Below are 21,539 nucleotides of genomic sequence, written 5' to 3'. Positions count from 1 at the left end.
TGTGTCATTGGAAGCACTGACATGCCATGCAGTAAGTTCATGCAAAGTCTTTCCAAGCCTGCATAATCATCACTTTTTTTTCTTTTGCATCAGCTAACAACAGTGCACAGTTGAATTAGTGCCCGCGGCATTCAGGCCAAAGAGACCCCGCTGGCTAATGAGACCTCAGGAATAATAAAAATAATTGACACAAAAGGTGTGCTTTCCTCTGCAGCCGTTTGAATGTGTTCTTTTTTGTTCCCTTGCAGCTCCAAAGACCTGCAGCCCAAAGCAGTTTGTGTGTAAAGATGGCGTGACGTGTATCTCAAAGGGCTGGCGCTGCGATCGCGAGAAGGACTGCCCAGACGGCTCGGATGAGGAGCCCGATGTTTGTAAGTGTTTTTTCTTTTTTTGTGTACATTTATTTTTGTTTACCCTGATTGTCTGCATTTTCTGCACAATGAACCTTGGCTGACATTGAACTATTCAGAGTCGATAATTGCAGCCTTGGTGGGATTACGTTTCACTTTCTTCTGCTCTAAATATGTGCGTCATATAATTTAAGGACGACAGGAAGGTTCAGGGTGCTTGGTTATTTTTTATTATTGCATGCCGTGCAACTGATATGCATCAATGTCATATACGTCACATATTTCCCTCACCCCAGCTCATCCTTAAAAGTGATTTAAAAGTAATGAACATTTCCCAATGTTGGCAAAAAGTGTGATGGCCATAAGAACAGGATGTAGAGCTTACTGCATTCTCATTCCCGTCCCTGCCATGGCTGCTCAGTACAACACAGTGTCCATGCGTCAACATCAGTGATAAAAGTAGAACAAGATTTGCAACACAAATTCAGCTCTGCTTTGTGTTAGCGTGAAGAGACTCGCCTCCCAAACGCATTCATCGTACCGCTGTGTCACATGTGCAGTACATGTCATTCAAGTTGACATAATATGTTGCTTGTTAAGTTTTACTATCCAATGGTTAAATTATTTTTTTAGAATATCAAAGGAGCTTGAATGTGAAGAGACTCACCTCCCAGGCATACGCTGTATTCCCCTCAATGTATCGTGCGTCCACCATATGTCATTAAAGTTGACGTAATTTGTGGTGTAAGTTTGCGCAGCGGTCAACTTATTTTCACACTTAAATCAGAGATAGGAATGTCAAAAACGTACAAATGTGAAGAGACTCACCTCCCAGGCACACACAGTAAACCCCCACTCTGTTTGTCACGTCCACCACATGTCAATAAAGTTGACATAATTTGTGGTTTAAGTTTGACTGTAGCAGTAAATTTATTTTCACGCTCAAATACAAGTTTAAAATGTCAAACCTCAGTTTTCATACGCCCCAAATTTGATATGATTGATTAGGTATGATTCGTTTTTTGTCGAAAATGTTGTTCAAATGTCCATTTACCCTGTCCTGTATCAATCAAGTGGAGTGACCCAACAAAGCAATGCAGTATTGTCATTGTGGTTGTTGATATTATTTTGTCCTTTCCGTCACGGTCTTTATAGTCATCACAGACATTTGCTGATGTAGTCCTGTTTGGTTTCTGTTGTTCTGTTATTGTTGTCACAATTGTTGTTTGTTGCTGTTGTCCTTGTCTCTGTCTTTTTTGTCCCCCTCTTATCCCCTCCCCCGTTTTCATTTCTCTTCTTCTCTATCCCCTCATGCTCCGGTCTGGCCGCTCCAAATTTGCATAATACCAAAACATCACAGTCAAATAAATTCTGTATAACAGGGGAAGTGTTTCTCACACTTTTCCCTGGCAAAGTAAATCTGTTGAGCACGTGAGGGCATTTACATCAACAATTCTATCTGACTTAAAGACTGGAGAGGACAGGGGGGGGAAAAAAAGGCTTGATCAAGTAATATTACTCAAACAGAGACTAATAGTCAGCAACAGTAGGTATGAGAGAAACTGACCCATCTATTTCTTTATGCATGTGGGGTAAGTTTTATCCACAATGTAGTGGCAGCTAGACATACTGTAATATAGCAAGGTTTGAGGTGGTGGATTAAGCATTCAAACCCAACCTTACTCACCACAGACAGGGGCTGGTCATCTTTTCTGTTATAGCTAATGACTTACTGTGTGAACTTCCTGTGTGATGCTGCTTCAAATGTGTGATGAGATTGGTCTTATTAAACTTCCCTGGTTCTGTGCCACCACGGGAAGCTACGTGCAACATCTGTTTCAGACTTTTAACGAAAAGTACACACGGACAACGTCACTCCTACTCCTGGTGTGTAAGTACCGGATTGGGACACCGCTAATATTTGTATTTTCGTTTATTTAGCCATTTTTATGCTTGAAAATGCTTAATATTTGCTTAAATGTGTATAATTTTTGACTAATAGGCCGTATTCTACAATGAAACAGCATGATTTATTAATTAATATATTTTTAAAAACTGTGATGGAGGGAAGCGGAGAAATTCAAATTGCGATGTGGCAAGGGATGACTTTTTTTCCTGTGGAAAAAATTGCCTGGGTTTTCTCTATGTTTCGGTTTTTGTGGAATCTTTTGGAACAAATTACAGGAAAAACCAGGTACCACTGTACATAATTGAGTTTCCCTCGCATCACTGCAACTTGTATCGTTTTCCGAAAATCATTTTTTTGAGAATAATGCACATTGGTGTGAGTTGTTTAGCAGGCCTGCTCTCCTGTCTGCTTTCATGTTTGATCCCCGTAACTCTGACTGAGGACATTGATGGTCTATTAGATGTGCTTAGCGTGACGGGTGAAAACAATGGGTTGTGTTGTTAGCGATGCACAGAGGTCATTTGGCCTTAAAGCGCTCTTGTTTTGCCCAATTTGGATATTTACAAAGTTAATTTTTGTTTTTACTATTTGTGACCAATTGTTTTTTTTTTTTTTTAACTGCCACAGAAAATGCACAAATGCACTTAATGAGACAATCCCAATGTTCTTAAAAAAAAAAAAAAGACATCCGTAGTTCCAAAGTGTACATTGGAGATGGACTGCTCTCAGACCTCATCCTTGGGGAGGGAATGAAAGCAGCAGTGTCTCTCTGGTCAGCTTCTCAGGCTGAAACGACGGTAGTTTTCCAAGAGGACATGGGGGAAAGAGTGCTTGTGTGTGTGTGTGTGCGTGTGTGCGTGTGTGTGTGTACATTTGACATGTTTTTGGAGGGCTGGCATGGAGTGCGAGACTGGGAGGTGCAGCCTCTCGGAGTCTAGACGCACGGACTGTGAGAGAGTCAGTCTGGAAGTCATTAGAGACGCGCCCACAGCGATGGAGAAACCTGCTGTTTTTCACAACCTGCTCTTTCCTCCTTCCTCATCTGTGGGCGATGTTTCTATCTGGGACGGAGACAACAGTGACTGCATCCCTTGTCTCATGTCTGCCAAAAGAACAACAACACTTACGGGAATGGTGGATTAAAGAAACCTGACAATGCGCTAGTGGAAAACCCACGCTGTGAGTCAGAGACAGACCTTGCCATTAACCTCTGTGGCTGTAGTCAACCTCCTGATGTGGTTTTTATTAGGAGCTGCATTTGAAGTACAGTGGAACCTTGGTCGAAGGTCCGACTGTAACCAAAACGCACTCTAGCTGAATCATTTTTTCCCATAAGTAATAATCCAATTGCAGAACGTGTTGCAGAACGCCAAAAATGTTAACACAAAACACGTTTTTAGAGTTTTACAATTATAGTTTTACATGCGTAAAACCGTTTTAAATGCATATAAATGATGAATGAAAGGGATAAATTAACAAAAAGCTACTTTTACCTTTGATGATGATGTGATTGTTGCCAGAGACACGATGTGGCAGCGAAATCAACACCGACAACACCTTCCTGTCTCGTCATTAGTTAGTTCTTGAATTCAATCGTGTTTCTCGACTCAGGTCTCTGCTTTTCTTTTCAACACGGCTGCAAAATAACCCAAAATGGAGCCAAAGAAAGTTGCAAGTGGCAGCATTTTGATAAAGAAGGTGAGAAGCACTATACTAAATTCAAAAAATAACTCATAGCAAAACAGGAAGGTGGTGTTGCCCCGAAATCGCCTGAGTGTTGCCTAACAAACCTGGAGATTGCAGTTGTTGCAGTGAGTTGTGAATAAAGAAGGCTTGCATGTGGAATACGCCTTCCGTCTGGTTGAATGGAACACACAAATAACAAATACGACATAGGTGCGGTTGTAATCAATCGCGCTCTTACTTTGAAAATGAAAACTCTGGTGTCCAAATATGAAACATCTGTTTTTGGTCAGTTTTTTTCTTTTTTGTTGACTGATGATTTTTGTTATATGACAAAATCAAACCGTTTTGACGCTTTGAATTTCAGTTTTATTTTCTGTATTTCAAAGTGAAATTCAAATAAACCAAAAATAAATTCAATGACCAAAAGTTACACGGACAGTGGTGTCCGTGTTGCCCCATTGTGTCTTTGTCAACAATGACGTCTTCAATGAAGGTAAACGTAGCCTTAACATAGCCTTTATTCCTTTATCCTTTTCATTCATCATTTATATGCATTTAGAATTGTTTTATGCGTGTCAAACTATAAAAACGTGGCTTGTGTTAACATTTTTGAGGCTTGTGATGTAGCTGTGTTAGAGTCGATCGCTGATGACATCATGGATGCAGCGACGGAACTGGCTTTCGCGTCCTGTTTTTTGTATTAGCAAAATAGGCTACTAACATGGACTATTTTGATAAAAATACGTGAAGAACACAGTTGGACGCACGCACAACAAGATGCACTCCAGACTCTACGTTTAGCGGAAAAAGTACGCAAACAAAGACCGAAAGACAGGCTAACCAGGGTGTATGCTAACTGAGGTTCCACTATATCATAAATACTCAGCATCTAGCAGCTTTGTGTACCTCTGGGAAATTTAAATGGCACAGCAGCAGAAAGATACAAAAAGCACAATATACCAAATACTTACACAGAAAATAAATAATTTACTTTAAAAAATAGACTATAAACCTATTAACGATATACAATAAACCTATAATATAAAACCTAGCCAAGTGAGTAAAGTATGAGATGACCAAGTACATAAGAAAATACAGTAAATGTGGGCACTGAAGGTATTTCACAGTAAAGTGATGTTGTAAAAGATTAAATAATATTGCATATGTTGACAGTTAGGTGTTGAGAAAATATATGCACATGTTAATTTGGAGTAGTTGGGTATTTATATGAAAAATAAAGAAAAATATATTGCAAATTATACAAGAACTGTTTTGAAAGAAGAAATTACTTTAAGTAGCGCAAGTGGATAAATAGAAACTACAACAGGTTCCGGTTGTGCAAGTGTTGTACTGTCTGATCGCTGTTGGGATGAAAGACCTCGACTGATATTACTGGCCAATATTGGCATAAAAATGACACATCAGTTCATACTGGTATTGTTTTTGTCTGCTCATAATGATATTGCGTATATTCCACGACTTTGATATAAACCGTCTATGCTTATGTTGGTGTACGTCGTGTGATGGCTGGTGGCTGAAACGAGCATAAGGAATATTTATTGATTCCCTTACGTGGATGCGGCCTCACAGTGTCCCTTGTGGGGGTGTGGGCTCTTGCCAGTGAAGTCAGCCACTGTCCCCTGCAGCTGCTATGTTTCTCTCACAATGCTCTCCTTTGTACCCTGGGGTGCTGGGCCAGACTGGGATAGAAGGACACTGACAGGGGACAACAAAAACAGACAGAATGCTTGGGCATGTGCCCTTTTTGTTTACAGTAGATCTGCATTACCAATCAATGAAGCCGAGCCACGCCATGTGACGGATGGTCCTCAGGTAGGGTGTAGCCCCTCTTTTGGAGTTCCCCGGGCTATAGACTTTATGTGGGTCTTGAAGTGTTCCCACGTCGATGGTGAGGGGCGCCCTGGAAACACAGGAAGTGTGATGCTGACGTCCACTGCCTCTGGCCTGTAATAAGGGCAGTTTAACAGTCTGTTCCTACCTAAGCTGCAATTAGCCTTTTAGGACATTTACAGCCCCTTTCGGTGTAGAAAGCCTATTTTTAATGATGTGATATATGAGAGTAGCATGCAGAGTATGCTGACACATAGCAAGGGACTTGTTTTGCATCGTGTTGTCAGTGGTTACTATGCTCACATAAGATGAACTGTTTGGGTTGCGACTTTAATGTGAAAGAATATGTTGTCTCACTGCAGACATGCACAATTAATGCAAAAATGTTGTTGCTTAATTTATTGGTATTTATGTTTCTTATGTTTCTTATGTTCTTATTCTTTTTCTTGTGTTTTCTTTCTTTTCTTGGGAGAATGAACAGAATAAGAATTTCATTGCATAGTATAACTGCCTGTTTTACTGCGCATATGACAATAAAACTCTTGAATCTTGAAAAACTCTAGAAAAATGTACCTTGTTACATTTTGATTGCTGTTTGTCGACCGCTTAGTCATGCAAAAATTACATAAAACTGGTTTTCTATGCAGATAGCTGCGTGGGTAAGCGAAACTTTTTTTTTTCAGACGATCAATGATTTATTTGTAGCCTGTCGGTTTGGGGTTGGACCCAAGGTGCAGAGACGGAGGCAAGGTTGGCAAAAAACATGTCTTTGCTGACAAAGAGCACAAGAGTTCAGAGGCAAAAATATATAACAGATATAAATAACAGAGGAAACTAAGAACATAAAAAGTGCACCACAAATAATCTCCTAATACTAGGCTAAGACAACAAGAATGGCAGGAAGACGAGGACAAAAAAAGAACACTGCATCAAACAAATACTACAAAAAGCGATAGTAAGACTAGACTGCGATAGCTGCTGCTGGAGGAGAATAAGGAAGGATTGCAGTATTTGGGGTTCTAACCGTGGAATGGAGAAACGTGGAGTTAGAGAAATAAGCTGGCATCTTCCTGCCACAGCCTTAGTGCAGGGAGACTGCCTGCAGGTGTGTATGTTGCTAATTTGGGGGTTAATAAGAGCGCTGCCATGTGGTGTATTTTTGACAAATAATAGCACAGCCAACACAGTAAGGGGGCATGTTGTGCCAAATTTTCACCTTTTTGTGTGCAGCGGTTCAGGATTAGAAGTGTTAGCTTACACAAACGAATACATACAGTCTTGACTGTATTTTAAGGGGATGGGGCACTGCCAGCCACCATTGAGCCATTTTTAGATGAGGTTGGCCAAAGCTGCCCCCCTCAAGCAGGACAAGAGAGCCCAGACTGTGTTTAGCCAAGAAAAGCGTGTCAGGGGTTTAAATGAAATATAAAAAAAGTTCATTATGTAATCTCAGCAGGGTTCCCCACAGACGGAGTTGGGGGGGTGGTGGCGGGTGGCAGGCCGGAGGCACTCAAAGGGGACACGAGAGCAGGCCTGGGACAACAGGGGCGATTATAATACTCAACTGTAGTCGACTGTGCAAGATGAACTGTAATAACACGATGTTGGGCGTCAGTGAACGCATAAACACAGACGCTGAACATCTAGTTTGGACTGGTGGCTCGGCATCCAGGCCGTTTTTCAAGGCATTGAATCGATCGCAATTGGACAGTTGTGGTTGTTTACACTGCGGGCCAATTCTGAATTTTTTTGCTCATATGTGACCTATATCTGACTTTGTCATGTCAGTGTGTGAATAGTACAATTCAGATTTATTTGAAATGCGCCTCAGGCCTATTTGATACAGTATGTAGATATAAATCCGATGGTACTGCAGCGTGAATGTTCGGGTCTTGCGTATCCGACCCACACGTCTTTGAAAGGCAACAAAAGGCGCGAAGAGAAATGGCGGACGAAGAAGAAAAAAAACAGTCAGTTGCGAAAAGCACTTGTTTTGGAACTGATTACGCACGTCGATGTCCCACTGCTCTCTGCACACCACAAACTGCCAGAGCAAAAATTCTTACCCTCTTCCCTCCCAATCTCCTACGCCAGGGGTCGGCAACCCACTGCTTCGCCGCATGCTTTTCAGCCTCTTTGTTGAGGATTATTATTACCTAACAAGTGTATCATCTCAATGTTTTTACTGTAATTGATAAGAACATTAAGTGACACATTAAAACTCACATCTTTGTAATGAAAAGCGTCACTCTCAGCTTAATCTACTGCATTCTCCTTGGCTGACACTGACAGCAGCGATGATTCTGTCCTCGTGTCTACACTTGTTGTGAAAAAGGTTGACACCTTCAGTAGTTAAAAAAAAACTGTTTTCCACGCACCTTCTCCTCTTCTCTGCTCCACTGGGGTAACTCTAAGTTTGTTGCTGTCCCGTCTTCCAGAATCAATCTGCACATGTGCAATAGTCCACTGTAGTTTTAAGCACGGGAATTAAGGCTAAAATAGTAGTATGTAACGTAAATTGAAGAAAAAAAATCAATACTCATTTTCTATGAGACATTTAGGGGCCCCTGAAAATCTCGGGGTTTATCTAATGGCAAGTCCACCCCTGCTCATCTGACGAGATGGTGCAAGATCCAAAGTATTTATGCTAAAGGTAGAGGCACGCCTAAACAAGAACGGTTTCACTCTTTTGTGGTGCAAAACGACAGTCATTAAAATACATTGGAGTGGGGCCTCTGCCAGTCAACAACAGTCGTATGAGTGGAATCACTGCCATTTGCATTCCATTCAGTTGTAACAATGGTCATGGACGCACTTGGTTTCAGGCCCCACATGTACCTCTAACTTAGAGGATAAATACTTCGATCCATTCCCTCCCCTATCTGGTCTCTGAGAATGAAATGATGAAGCCTGCTCAGATGAGAGGCAAAACATCTTTTAAGACAATCTGAACAGTCCAGTTGTGATGGATTCACTGCCCTTTGAAGTCTTTTCCAGACTCAGCCCAGCTGTCATTAATATTGTTCTGTGCCAAATGTTAAGAAATGTAGGGCCCGAGCGCTCTAGTCGCAGATGATCACTGTAGGTTTTTCTCTGTCTTACTTTCTGAAACGTTGGCTGCTTTTGAGATATAACTTTTAATTAGACTTCTTCAGACACAAACCCAATAGAATATTGGGTTTAATAACCCAATAGAATATTGGGTTTGTTTGGGCGCCTTTTGAGTCAGCTTGCTATAAATGCAAGTGTTTTCATTATTCATCAGGCAAACAAATGTGAGCTTGTCAAGAAAGTTTTGTTGCTTGAAGTTAGACAAATAAATAGACGATATCAGAGGAAATCAAAGCTCAGATGGCATACTTTTTGGATGGCAGGTTTATGTTTGCGGTATCTGTAATTAGACTGTCTCCTGAACTGAGCCTACTTTTGTCAGTTTGTACAGTGGAACCTCGAAGGTCTTGTTCATTTTTAAAAAATAATTCCTTTTTCGGTAAGCAAGTGCTATCATAAAACATCTAGTAATGCTACAAGTGATGTTTTAAGTGCCCCGCCTCTGACCCGCCCCTGGCTCGATGAACTTGCTCCATGTTAGGCCTGTCATGATAAAAAAAAAATTGCCAAATAATATAATAGTAACAAATTATTGTCCTGCAAATTATTGTCGATAATCAATATTATTAACAACATTTTTTGAGACCATTTTTTCGTAATTTTTATAGCATATGGCAATAATAATAAAAATAAAGTGTATCGTATCAAAATCAATGAACTTTAATTTCTCAAGAGTGTTTTAACATTGTAATTGGAATATCAAGACCTTTTATTAAATAAACCAAAAAAAAGAAAAAAAACTCAATGAAAATAAAATAGACTCTCTTTGAGCAACTCTGTTATACAATTCAGCAATTGCTGTTTGAGAAATGTACATATACGTTCTCCCAGGCTATTCGTACTGTCTGTCAAACATTTCTAACATTTTGCCGAAGTGTTGGCTTTGGAATGTAGTGAGCGTCACTGTCTGTGAGCACGCACCATTTTGTGCTGTTTCTTTTATATTTACTTTGCCGACCAAACGCCTCAGTGAGCGTTGACTGTCGGGACGAAGGCTCTGCTGCACCTCCACACTGGGGCTGTGGCGTTCGAATGTCTGTTTGGGCATCTCTGTGTGGAGTTTGCATGTTCTCCCTGTGCGTGCGTGGGTTTTCTCTGGGCACTCCGGTTTCCTCCAAATTCCAAAAATATGCATGTTAGGTTATTTGGCGACTCTACATTACGATGAATGTGAGTGTTAGTGGTTGTTTGTCTATATGTACCAGTCCAGGGTGTACCTGGACTTTGGGCTACCCCGCCTCTGTCCTAAATCAGATGGGATAGGCTCCGGCAAACCCACGGCCCAGTCAAGATTAAGCGGCATAGAAGATGGCAGGATTATTTTATTATTTGTTTGTTACTATTATTTTTTGTGAATATTTTTGGGTGTCTGAAACAGATTAATTGGATTTTCTATGGGTAAAATCGTTTTTTGTGCATTTTGAGTTTGGTCTGACCTTTTGGAACTAATTAATAAGAAAAACTAAGGTAGCACTGAACTGCTGTTAGGTTTAAGCTAATCCTAAGGTCCATTGTGAGGAAATAAATCAAGTATGTTTAGAAGCAATGAGTCGTTTACGTTTTGAGCAAAAAGTGAAATGTATATTTTTATTGAGAAGTAGGTCGTAGTACAAGTTCTTGAAATGCCACCACATGCTTCCTCTGTGTGATTGTTTGCTTGCCATCGTTCATAACCTGCACTAATAGAGGAAGCTATGCTTATTTGTTTGGGATATCCGGTGATGTGTTGAATAAACCTTAGCAGATAGATGTGATTTGTCTGCCGCAGGGATACTTGAAGTCTGCATTTGGACAAGTATGTTGTGATATGGAGTGCTGGATTTATGTTTCCTGCTTAGATTGTCACCTTGCCAACTCTGAAGGAATGGAAATGTGCTGGTGATATTGTTGAAGGACAAGGATCATACTGTCGATGTGGTGTGAAAGGAGGTCTAGCGCTGGGTTTAACCTAAGATGCGAGAAAGGAAAGATTCAAACAGATCAATATCAGACCAGTTCTTCATCCCCTTGAAGGGCATTAGCCAGTATTTTCAAGATTCAAGAGTTTTATTGTCATGTGCATAGTAAAACAGCAGTTATACTATGCAATGAAAATCTTATTCTGTTCATTCTCCCAAGAAAAGAAAGAAAACAAATGAAAGAATAGGAACATAAGAAACATAAACACATAAACATATATACCAATAAATTAAGCAACAACAACAGAAGAGACATTAATACAAATAAATAATACAAATAAATAAATAAAGTGCTATGAGTGTGTGCGTGTGTTGCGCGCGGCGTGTGCGAGTGCTTCGTTGAGGAGCCTGATGGCCTGTGGGTAAAAGCTGTTTGCCAGCCTTGTGGTCCTGGACTTCAAACTCCTGTAGCGTCTGCCTGACGGTAGGAGTGTGAATAATGAGTGTTGTGGATGTGTACTGTCCTTGATGAGGTTGTGTGTTCTTCGTAGGACTCTAGATTTATAAATGTCTTGCAGTGAGGGGAGGGCGGCCCCAACAATGTTCTGTGAGGTCTTGATCACCCACTGGAGTGCCTTCCTATCACGTGTTGTACAGTTACCGTACCAAACAGTGATGGAGGCGGTAAGGACACTTTCCATAGTGCATCTGTAGAAGCAACTCAGGATTGTGGTGGACATGCCAAATTTCCTCAGTCTCCTCAGGAAGTACAGTCTCCTTTGGGACTTCTTCAGAATTTGTTGGGTGTTGTGAGACCAGGTGAGGTCCTCGCTGATGTGTGTGCCAAGGAACTTGAAGGTTTTCACCCTCTCCACCTCAGTCTCATCAATAAACAGGGGTCTATGCGTCTCCTTTTCCCTTGTTCTTGGGTCGATGATCATCTCTTTAGTCTTATCTGTATTGAGAAGGAGATTGTTATCACGACACCAAGCTATGAGGTCCGCCACCTCTCTTCTGTATGATGTTTCAACACCACCAGTGATCAGTCCGATGACTGTAGTGTCATCTGCAAATTTAATGATGCTGGTGTTGTTCTGGGAGGCCACGCAATCGTAGGTGAAGAGCGTGTAGAGGAGCGGACTCAGCACACACCCCTGTGGGGTCCCAGTGCTCACAATTCTTGAGCTGGATGTGCGATTGTGGACTCTGACTGACTGGGGCCTGCCTGTTAGAAAGTTAAACACCCAGTTACAGAGGGAGGGTGACAGGCCAAGTGTGAGGAGCTTATTTGTGAGTTTGTGGGGGCTGACTGTATTAAAAGCAGAGCTATAGTCTATAAATAGCATTCTGACGTATGTGTCCTGGCCCTGTAGGTGAGAAAGGGCTGTGTGGATGGCAGTGTTGACTGCATCATCCGTGGACCGGTTCTGGCGATATGCAAACTGTAGAGGGTCCACAGTTGCCGCCGGGATGCTCTTTTTGATGTGGGTCATGACTATTCTTTCAAAGCACTTCATAACAATAGGAGTGAGTGCTATAGGGCGATAGTCATTTAAGCAGGTCACGTTGCTCTTCTTGGGTACGGGCACTATGGTGGTGGACTTAAAGCAGGTCGGTACAGATGCTTGTGCAAGCGACAGGTTAAATATGTCAGCAAGCACATCAGCTAGCTCTGATGAGCAAACCCGAAGTGCACGTCCTGAGATGTTGTCTGGCCCTGCTGCTTTTCGTGGGTTTGTTTTGTTTAGAACCCTGCGCACATCAGCTGATGTCACCATGAGAGGTGAGTCCTGTGTGCTCCCCAGGTTCAGCCACCCTCTCTGCTCATCAGGAGTTTGGGTGTCAAAGCGGGCATAGAACTCATTCAACTCATCAGGAAGTGTGGTTTGGCTGGACGTGGCTACGCTACTCTGCTTTTCCTGGGCTGACAACCTGTAATTTGTGTAGCAGGTACACATTTGTACCTCAAAGTACGCATGTCCAATTTGTTACTAAAAACTACAATTTGGAATAAAACAGAACACACTTTGGACTAAAAATTAGTCACAATTGTAACTAGATGAAGCAATTTCAGCAGAAATTACGTGTGAATGCTGGAGCTGAGCTGTAATGTCGACTGAATGTTGAAATGACCCAGAAATGTGTTAAAATCAAATCTATTGACAGACTGAGGATCGAACCAGCATGCATCAGGTTGGGAGATGACCACTGTACAACCTGAGCCATGCCACTGGGCACAGAATAAGCAGAATGTTGCATGTATTGTTAAATGTAAATGTAAAATGAATTTCCATGTTAGGGGGCATTGTGTCACAGATATCACAGAAAATATTGAATTTTGGAAGATGTGGGAATGTTTAGAAAAGTCCAGACAGACACACTACATGTCCTGAATGAGCTGAGCATGTTGACGTGGGAATGTAAAAATGGAGACTGATTGTTGAAATGTATAAATATGCCGAACACTTACACAAGGACTGAGGATGGAGCCAACATCGGGTTGGGAGACGACCATTCTATCACCTGAACCACGTCACCCTGTAGAATAAGTGGAAGGTTATATTAATGGGAACTGTAAAAGATTTTTCACAATTAGGGGGCACAATTAAACGTGTGTATTCGTTTTAACAGAGGAACAGGGGCAGCATTTGAAATGTTGGGAAGTAAAAATGCAGACTGAATGTTGAAATTTATGAAATCACTGTCGCTTTCATAGGAGCAAAAGATACCCTCTTTATCCTTAATGACAGATGTCATTTAGACCACCTTAAATATCCAAGTCGAAATAGTACTCGTAGTAGTGTGTCCTTTCACAGTCTTTTTGTAAGGTTGTCCTGGTTGTCCTGAGTTTTTTTTTTTTGTTGCTTTTTTTTAACAGGACAGACGGTGTAGGCGGCCCAAATCGTTCCTTGAGGGCTTTAGGTCAGGATTTGGTTGCTTCATCCAAGTATGCGTCAGAGAGAGCCAGCTGGTCAGCGATGGCCTGACATAAAACAAACACTATTGATGGGGGTAAACTGGTGCAACACGATTTATTCATGAAGTATATTTATGGGGGTAATAAATTATTCATCTTTATGTGGACCGGTATGAAAAAAAGGGCTTATTTTGGAGTATCCCGAACCAGTAGAAGGGCTTGTCACAGTGGGGATGCTGTCTACTTGGGTATTAACTGGCAAGAGGACCCGATGACACTTGTTGCCATGGAGAGTGTGGTTACATCACTGTCAGGGATAATTTGTGGGTGGCGTTGGCAGAGTGGCAGCAGAATAAAATAATCTGTGACTAATAAACTGCTCTTGTAGCAGGAAGAAGTCATCTCATTATCAACTTAAGTGACAATGTTTTGACAAATGAAGTCCAAATCCAGTCACGGCACAGAGGAACCCTTGGTATTGAAAATGCGAGCCCGTTTCTTCTCAACAAAGAAAATGAATGAAATACGTTGCATATGCAGTGGAACACCTTTATGTCAACTAAAAAGTATCGGTATCTGCAATCCCTGCATTTACTGTAATTTTGGCACTATAAACCGGAACGTTGTAGTATCGCCCACCCCTACTAAAGCATGAACCGCTGAATGGGAAACAACATCCTCTGACAAGAACCTAGAAGATGCGTAAGTACTGTAAATGTACCATCACATATATAGTAAGTCGCAAAGACCCCCCCCCCCGTCACCGTTGTCCTCTCCCCATGTGGCCGTGCCACAGTTCAGATCAAGGTTTGCACATGACAGCGCTTACAACACCGCAGCTCAGTGTGATTTGTATGGGGCCACAGCCGATTTAAGTGATCAAACAATGGCTTTATTTCTCGTGTCCCCCCCGGCCTCTGCCCCTACCTCTGGCCTCACTTCATCCCACTGCCCCAGTCCATGTGATCCACCTCCGTGTGCAGCGGCTTAATGACTCCCCTCCTGCAATGTGTCTGCCATGTCTTGTTCTGGTAGAAGAAAGGTTCTGTCGGCTGGAATGGCGAGTTGGTCATCTGCTTTTGATATGTGTTGAGTCCTGGTATTACTAACATCCATGTGACATTTTTGACGCCCATTTGCTTGCGTTTGAAAATAATATGACATAACCTCTAAAGCCAAACGCCTGTCAGGTTGAGTTAGACCCTACATTTTTTTTTGGAAACACACGCCAGTGGTTTCCCTTCTACCAGATGCCTTAACCTCTTTCCCGAGCAAAGCGAGGGCGTACACTGTACGGTATTAGAAGCATTCAAGTAAATCCCCTGCGACAGAAAGTTAAATCTAACAATTGAAAATCCACAATTTCACGGCTCACACTTTACGTTCCGCTTGTTGCTTTTCTACTTCAAGTCCTGTAGGGGTTGGTAGCATGCGTTTCAAACTGTTGTCAAAACGAATAAAGAAGAAGAAGACATTTCCGCCATCGATGGGCTCGGAACACCGGTGTGCAGAGTTCACGGAGGATGAACGATGGAGAGGTTTCTGACAGAAATGAAAACAAAATGGAAGGAGACATCCGAGGCAAGCAAAACGTCACAATAACCGGAATAAAAAGAGCAGGAAAGACAAGCCCTATGGCTGGGCGATTATTTGATTGCAATTGCTGATCGCGATACATTTCAGGTTAATTACGGAGATCAGCTGGTAGCATATTTACTCGATCAAACATATACGACAACAGCCAATCAGACTCTGCCTTTGCTTGCTCCACTTCCGTTTGTGAGTTGCCGGAAAAGTAAACGGAATGACCAAACGTGGAGCTGAACACGCAGCTGAGGGCAGCAAAACAGATGTCAGCCGACTTATCCTCTGAAGACTATAAGCCTATTGATGCTGTTTTCAATGTTGGTCAATTGGGGGTTCGGTATCTTGCCCAAGGATACTTTTACAGGAAGGAGGATTGAACCAGCAACCTTAAGGTTCATCCTCTTTGAATCATTTGCCCTTTTTTTCTCTGGTTTGAGAATCACACCAACTGATCAATCCTGCTTAAATGTTACAAATGAAGTTCATAAACTTGGAAATGGTCCGTCCATCCATCCGTCCATCCATCCGTCCATGCATTTTTTTCCGCTTATCCGAGGTTGGGTCGTGGGTGTAGCAGCCTAAGCAGGGAAGCCCCAACTTCCCTCTACTTCCAAGCTACTTCGTCCAGTTCCTCCCAGCAGATTCCAAGGCATTCCCAGCTCAGTTGAGAGACATCGTCTCTCCAACGTGTCCTGGCTCTTTCCCGAGACCTTGCCAGGTATACGTCCTGACCAAATGCCCGAGCCACTTCATCTGGCTCCTCTCAATGCGGTGGAGCAATGGAGTTTCTCCCGGATGACAGCGTTTCTCACCAGAGTCCAGCCACCCTATGGAGAAAACAAATTTCGGCACCTTGTTCCCACAATCCTCTCCTTTCGGTCACTACCCAAAGCTCATAACCACAGGTGAGGGTAGGAACGTAGATCAATTGAGAAAATTGAGAGCTTTGCCGACATCACTGCAGACGCCACAAATCAATAAATATCAGGTTGCCTCTACAAGTAGTAGGGGTGCGTCGATATAGCTTTTTCACTTTGAATATAACACCGATATTGTAGCCTTGAGTATCCACCCACGCAATATCAACACGAATGATACATACTTTTCTGACTTATTTTGTAGGTATTAGTTTAGTTTAGTTTTATTTGAACATGCATGAAGGTTACAATGGAATACATCTCATGAATCATCCTTTCACAGTTCCACATGTCCAAAAGGAGTAAGAAGAAGCAAAGCTTATTTAATCCTACCCCCCTTCCATTCCACATCTTGTACAGTACATATTATTCACTTCCTGCATTCCATGTAATATAATTCCATATAATAATCAGTGTAATAATAAAACATAAATAATAAAAAAATAAAAAAACAAGAATGAAAGAACAATCAGTGTAATGACAAAGACTCTTCTGTCTTGTATTTAGCAAACATCAACTGCTAGTACTGGTTTTTGAATTTGCTCATCTCTGTACATTGTTTCAGTTCCTTACTCAATCCGTTCCATAATTTAACTCCACATACAGAAATGCTGTGGCTTTTCAGCGTTGTTCTCGCATATAAGTGTTTTTGATTTACCCCTAAATTCATATTTCTTCTCCCCTATCGAGAAATACTGTATTAGGTTTTTGGGTAGCTAGTTATTGTTAGCTTTATGCATTATTTTAGCAGTTTGAAAGTGTACTAAATCAGCAAATTTTAATAACTGTGATTTTAAAAATAAAGGGTTTGTATGTTCTCATCTTTTTTGTAGCACCTTGAGTGAGCGAAGATTGCTTTTATAATTATTGCCCCACATCTCCACACAATAAGTTAAATATGGTAATACCAAGGAACAGTAAAGAGTGTGGAGTGATTTTTGATCTAGAACATATTTTACTTTATTCAATATTGAAGTATTTCTCGCCACCTTGTGTTGTATATATTTGATATGAGATTTCCAACTCATTTTTTCGTCTGTTTTGATCCCCAAAAATTTATTTTCTTTTACTCTTTCAATGTCCACTCCATTTATTTGTATTTGGTTATTACTATTATAGTTTTACTTCGGTTCAAGGATAATCTGTTTTTATCAAACCATGACTTTAATATGACCATTTCATCCTTGACCTTTTTAATTATTAGTGTGCTTTCCCCAGAACAAAAGGCAGCGGTATCATCCGCAAATAATACCAACTTTAAGTCCTTTGCAAATGTCATTGGTGTACAAATTGAACAGTTTTGGTCCCAATATTGACCCTTGGGGTACTCCACACGTAATATTTAAACTCCCAGATGTATATTCTCCTAGCTTTACAAATTGTTTCCTTTTTGCTAGGTAGCTTTTAAACCAAGGTATCAGGTGATATTTTACTCAGGGAACAGAGAACAATAGTCAGCAACTCACTTTGTCAGGCTTTTTGGATGTTTTGTTGATTGGGAGGGGGCGGAGTTTTGTTTATTCACCTCTGTGGTCTTGTGAGGATCCTCATGCTGTTTTTTGTGGTACGGCGGGGGGCTGCAGGGTTTTGTACTCGACTGCAACGTCTTTTTCGGACTTTGGCGAGGGGTGGTGTTAGCACTTTGTTGTGAACACATGCGGTCTGCACGCTGGACAGAAGTGCTGGGGCGGAATCCGAAATGGACTGCTTCTGTGAGAGATTTTAGATGTGGGCCTATATAATCTGTTACTCAGTGGTATTTCAGTTTGGGGGTTGTGAAAAAATGTCTGTCCCCTAGAGGGCACATAACAGGAAAAAAAGTGCGAACCACTGGCTTACACAAAAGGACGCAAACAGTCATGCTTTGATACCACAGAGGAATATGGAATAAAAAGCTCTGATTTAAATTAGCAGCCATTTCTGTGGCAGCCTTAGCAAGTGCTGCCAGCTCACAGAAGAATGGGGCCTTGTGGGACTTTGGACCACTTCCTATGAATGAGGTGTTCAATTAGCTCCTGTGAGGCTCTTCTATTCTTTCTCCTTCTTTTTCCATCACTTCAATTGTTTCATGCTTCGGTAATCGACCACACATGTACTCGCCGTCAACAGGAGGAATCTATTCCACGTGTGCTTCTTGCGTTGTCAAAATGTCCGATTCAAAGCATCACATGATGTTTTACACTTGGTTTCATTCTGTGCATTCCGTCTTTGCTGCTGACGTCAGCCAGCTTCTTTTTTTATAAAGTTTGGGGTTATATAATGCTGCTGCTTGTCAGGGCATCCACCCAAATGTTAAACGAGGGGGTGCGTCCACATGAACCAAGACAATGACGGGGTGGGTGTTTATTTCCACATTTTTTCCTCCTGGAGTGACAGCATGTGACCTAAGCTTGTTATCAGCCCCCAATTGGCAGCGTAGCTTGAAGGCTACAAACAAGCAATACATCCGGTCTGCTGCTCTCCAAAGGTAAAAAAAGGTGCCCAGCGGCACGTCTAAAGCTTACTAATTAACACCTTGTACTTAATTTGTCCTCATATTTAATCCTTTGGCCAAACAGGAGTAGCCTTGGGTCAGCGTTTTGATGGCAAGGCCCGTAGCCATGCTCAAGACTGCAGTGTTGTGTTGTTATTATGGCTCCCTGTTCTTTAGAAAATGCATTAATCCCCAATGAGGGGCTTTGTCGTCCCGTGTTAAGCCAGCAGCTTAGCGACGGGAGAACCGGCACGGGGGAGAACGTCACACTTCGTGCTGATGCTATTGTGTGAACATGCCCCCACCGTCATCCTGTGCTAGCTTGTTAACTTATAGCATCTCGGGCATGAGGTCAAACCTTTTCTCTTCAGCTTGCTGACATTATAAACCAACATGACGACACGTTCATTTGTAAATGTAAGGTAAAGACTCACATTTTTTGACAGAGCCAAGCTAGCTAGCAGTGCCTCGTTTGCTATGGTGCTAACTGCTACCAAGAATCTAACATTACAACGTGTTGAATCAAACCTACAAATAAAATGCCAATATGTTTTTAAAAAATATCGCACAAAATTAAAACCCGGTTTATTGCTTTTACACATTTTTATTTATATTTTTTAATGATTATTTTTACACACATTTTAATTGTTGCCCTTGCTTGCTTGCATGATAACACATCTGAAACAGATGAACATATTTCAGTTCCTCAGTTCAAATAAACATTAGTCGCTGCATTAACAAATGTATTGACACATTTCACTAATTATTTAATGATGTATTCATTTATTTCATGAATTAATGGCACGTGTAATAAGATATGTATGTATTTAATACCAATTTTAATTAATTAAATGACACATTTAAGTAAATATTTAACGATGTATCCCAGGTGTGTCTAAAGTGCAGCCCGGGGGACCATTTCACCACCTATCGCTGTTCTTTTATTGGTGCGACACATTCTAAAAGATTAATTTTACAAGAAAACTAAAAAAAAAACAAAACATAAAAGAAATGGAAAAACCAACAATAATTTTACAAGAATAATGTCAAAATATTAAGAGTGAAAAGATGTAATTTAACGAGAAAGAGGCGCAATTTAATGAGAATAACATCACAACATGATTACGAGAAGAAAATTTACAAGAAGAAAGAAAAAAAAATCCCAGCAGAAGTGGAAAAAAATGCTTTCATTTCATGATAATAAAGTCAAAAATATTAAGAGAAAAAAAGTCATATTCAAACAAGGAAAAATGCTATTTTATGAGAATAATCCCGTAATATTATGATGAAAAATAATGTCATTTTAGTAGCAAGAAACAATACATTACGGTCACAGGGGCATGCTGGAGCCTATCCCGGCTGACTTGGGGTGAGAGGCGGGGTACACCCTGGACTAGTCGTCAGCCAATGGCAGCGCACATATAGACAAACAACCATTCACACACACATTCATACCTATGAACAAGTTAGAGTCTCCAATTAACCTAACATGCATGTTTTTGGAATGTGGGAGGAAACCGGAGTACCCGGAGGAAACCCACGCACGCACTGGGAGATTCGCGCCTAGGTCTTCCCGATCTCCTGACTGTGTGGCCAACATGTTCACCACTCAGCCACCGTGGGGGGCCCTTATGAGAAACATAACAAAATAAAGTTGTAACATTTGGAAAAAACTAGGTTGGGGAAAAAGTTCTATTATGGGAGTAAAGTCAAAATATTACAGGAATAAAGTCATAATATTACGAAAACTTTTTTTTAAAAAACAGCAACAATGGGGGGGGGGGGGCAAAGAGTGAAGTTGATACAAATAGGCTTTTTCACCGAGGTCACAAAGTTGAGATGCAGTTTTTTCATGAAATATATAACGCCATATATAATATATAATATATATACAATATATAATACCATAGTGGCAAAGTTGCATCCTTTCATTTTTCACTATGTGGCCCTCTCTGGAAAAATGTTTGGACACCCCTGATGTATTCATAGATCGAACTCTGTCCCTTTTGATCCTCTAACAGTTTCCGAGTGTACGCTGAATGATCACGTGATCAGTTCAGCCTCACAGGCTGCTTTCCAATTGTGATTTTTCATGAATCATTTATGCTGTTTTGTGCTTTTTCCGCTGGGGGACAGCGAAGAAAGAGAGGGGGTTTAAACTAGTGATTCATAGATTGGTTGTTATGATGGTTACTGAGCAGCACTGCTGTTCCCCTCCCTTCCCTGAGACTTGGACAGTGTGTGACAGCCGTTGGGACAGACTTCTTGCTGAGTCATTTGTCCTTTTGTGGATGAAAACACCGGTCAGAGTCACAAGGCACCAAAAGCTCATCCAGCAAAAGAAGAAAAAGAAGTTGAGTAAGACTTAAGTAGAAAAGCCGTCTGCGCTTCGACTGCGGCAGAATATTCACTTATTTGTTGCGTTCACGCCGCAAATGCTCGACGTCTCCTGAGGAATCGGAGAAAGTCTGCCCAAACTGGTGTTTACTCGAGATATATTTTCTCCCTCGGAGATCCCAAAGATATCTCTCAGCAAACAGCACTGTGCCGTGTCTGCATGCCACGGCACGGCGCTGGCATGATTATTGTGGGTGTTTTGTCTCGGTGTGGATGGAGATGCAGTGAATAATGGCGTGTTTGTAGCTCTGCTGCTCTTCGTCCGTGGTCATCATTTGCTTGTGGATGTCTGCCTTGTGGTCGTGCTGTAAAGTTGGCGTAGTGCGGATGCTTCAAGGGAGAAAACAAAGTTAGAATGGAGAACTTTCAGTGATGATACTGTAAGACAGGCATCTTTCACAAGATGTCTGCTCACATTTTTGCAAAATTCAAGTGAAGCCTTT

At 41.4% G+C, this 21,539-nt stretch overlaps 1 protein-coding gene across 2 annotated transcripts in view; it reads left to right on the top strand.

Annotated features, from left to right (window-relative positions):
- The window catches only part of LOC129186794 (low-density lipoprotein receptor-related protein 1-like), a 167,210-nt gene that overhangs the window by 27,376 nt on the left and 118,295 nt on the right, over positions 1 to 21,539 (top strand). For both annotated transcript variants that reach the window (XM_054785405.1, XM_054785404.1), the window contains exon 2: positions 249 to 371. In XM_054785405.1, coding sequence (XP_054641380.1) covers positions 249 to 371 — 123 coding nt within the window. The remainder of the gene's footprint in view (positions 1 to 248; positions 372 to 21,539) is intronic.

This window comes from Dunckerocampus dactyliophorus, chromosome 8 (assembly GCF_027744805.1).
Source record: "Dunckerocampus dactyliophorus isolate RoL2022-P2 chromosome 8, RoL_Ddac_1.1, whole genome shotgun sequence".
Taxonomy (NCBI): domain Eukaryota; kingdom Metazoa; phylum Chordata; class Actinopteri; order Syngnathiformes; family Syngnathidae; genus Dunckerocampus; species Dunckerocampus dactyliophorus.
Note: the sequence above shows the minus strand (reverse complement) of the source record. Positions and strands in the feature narration are given on the sequence as shown.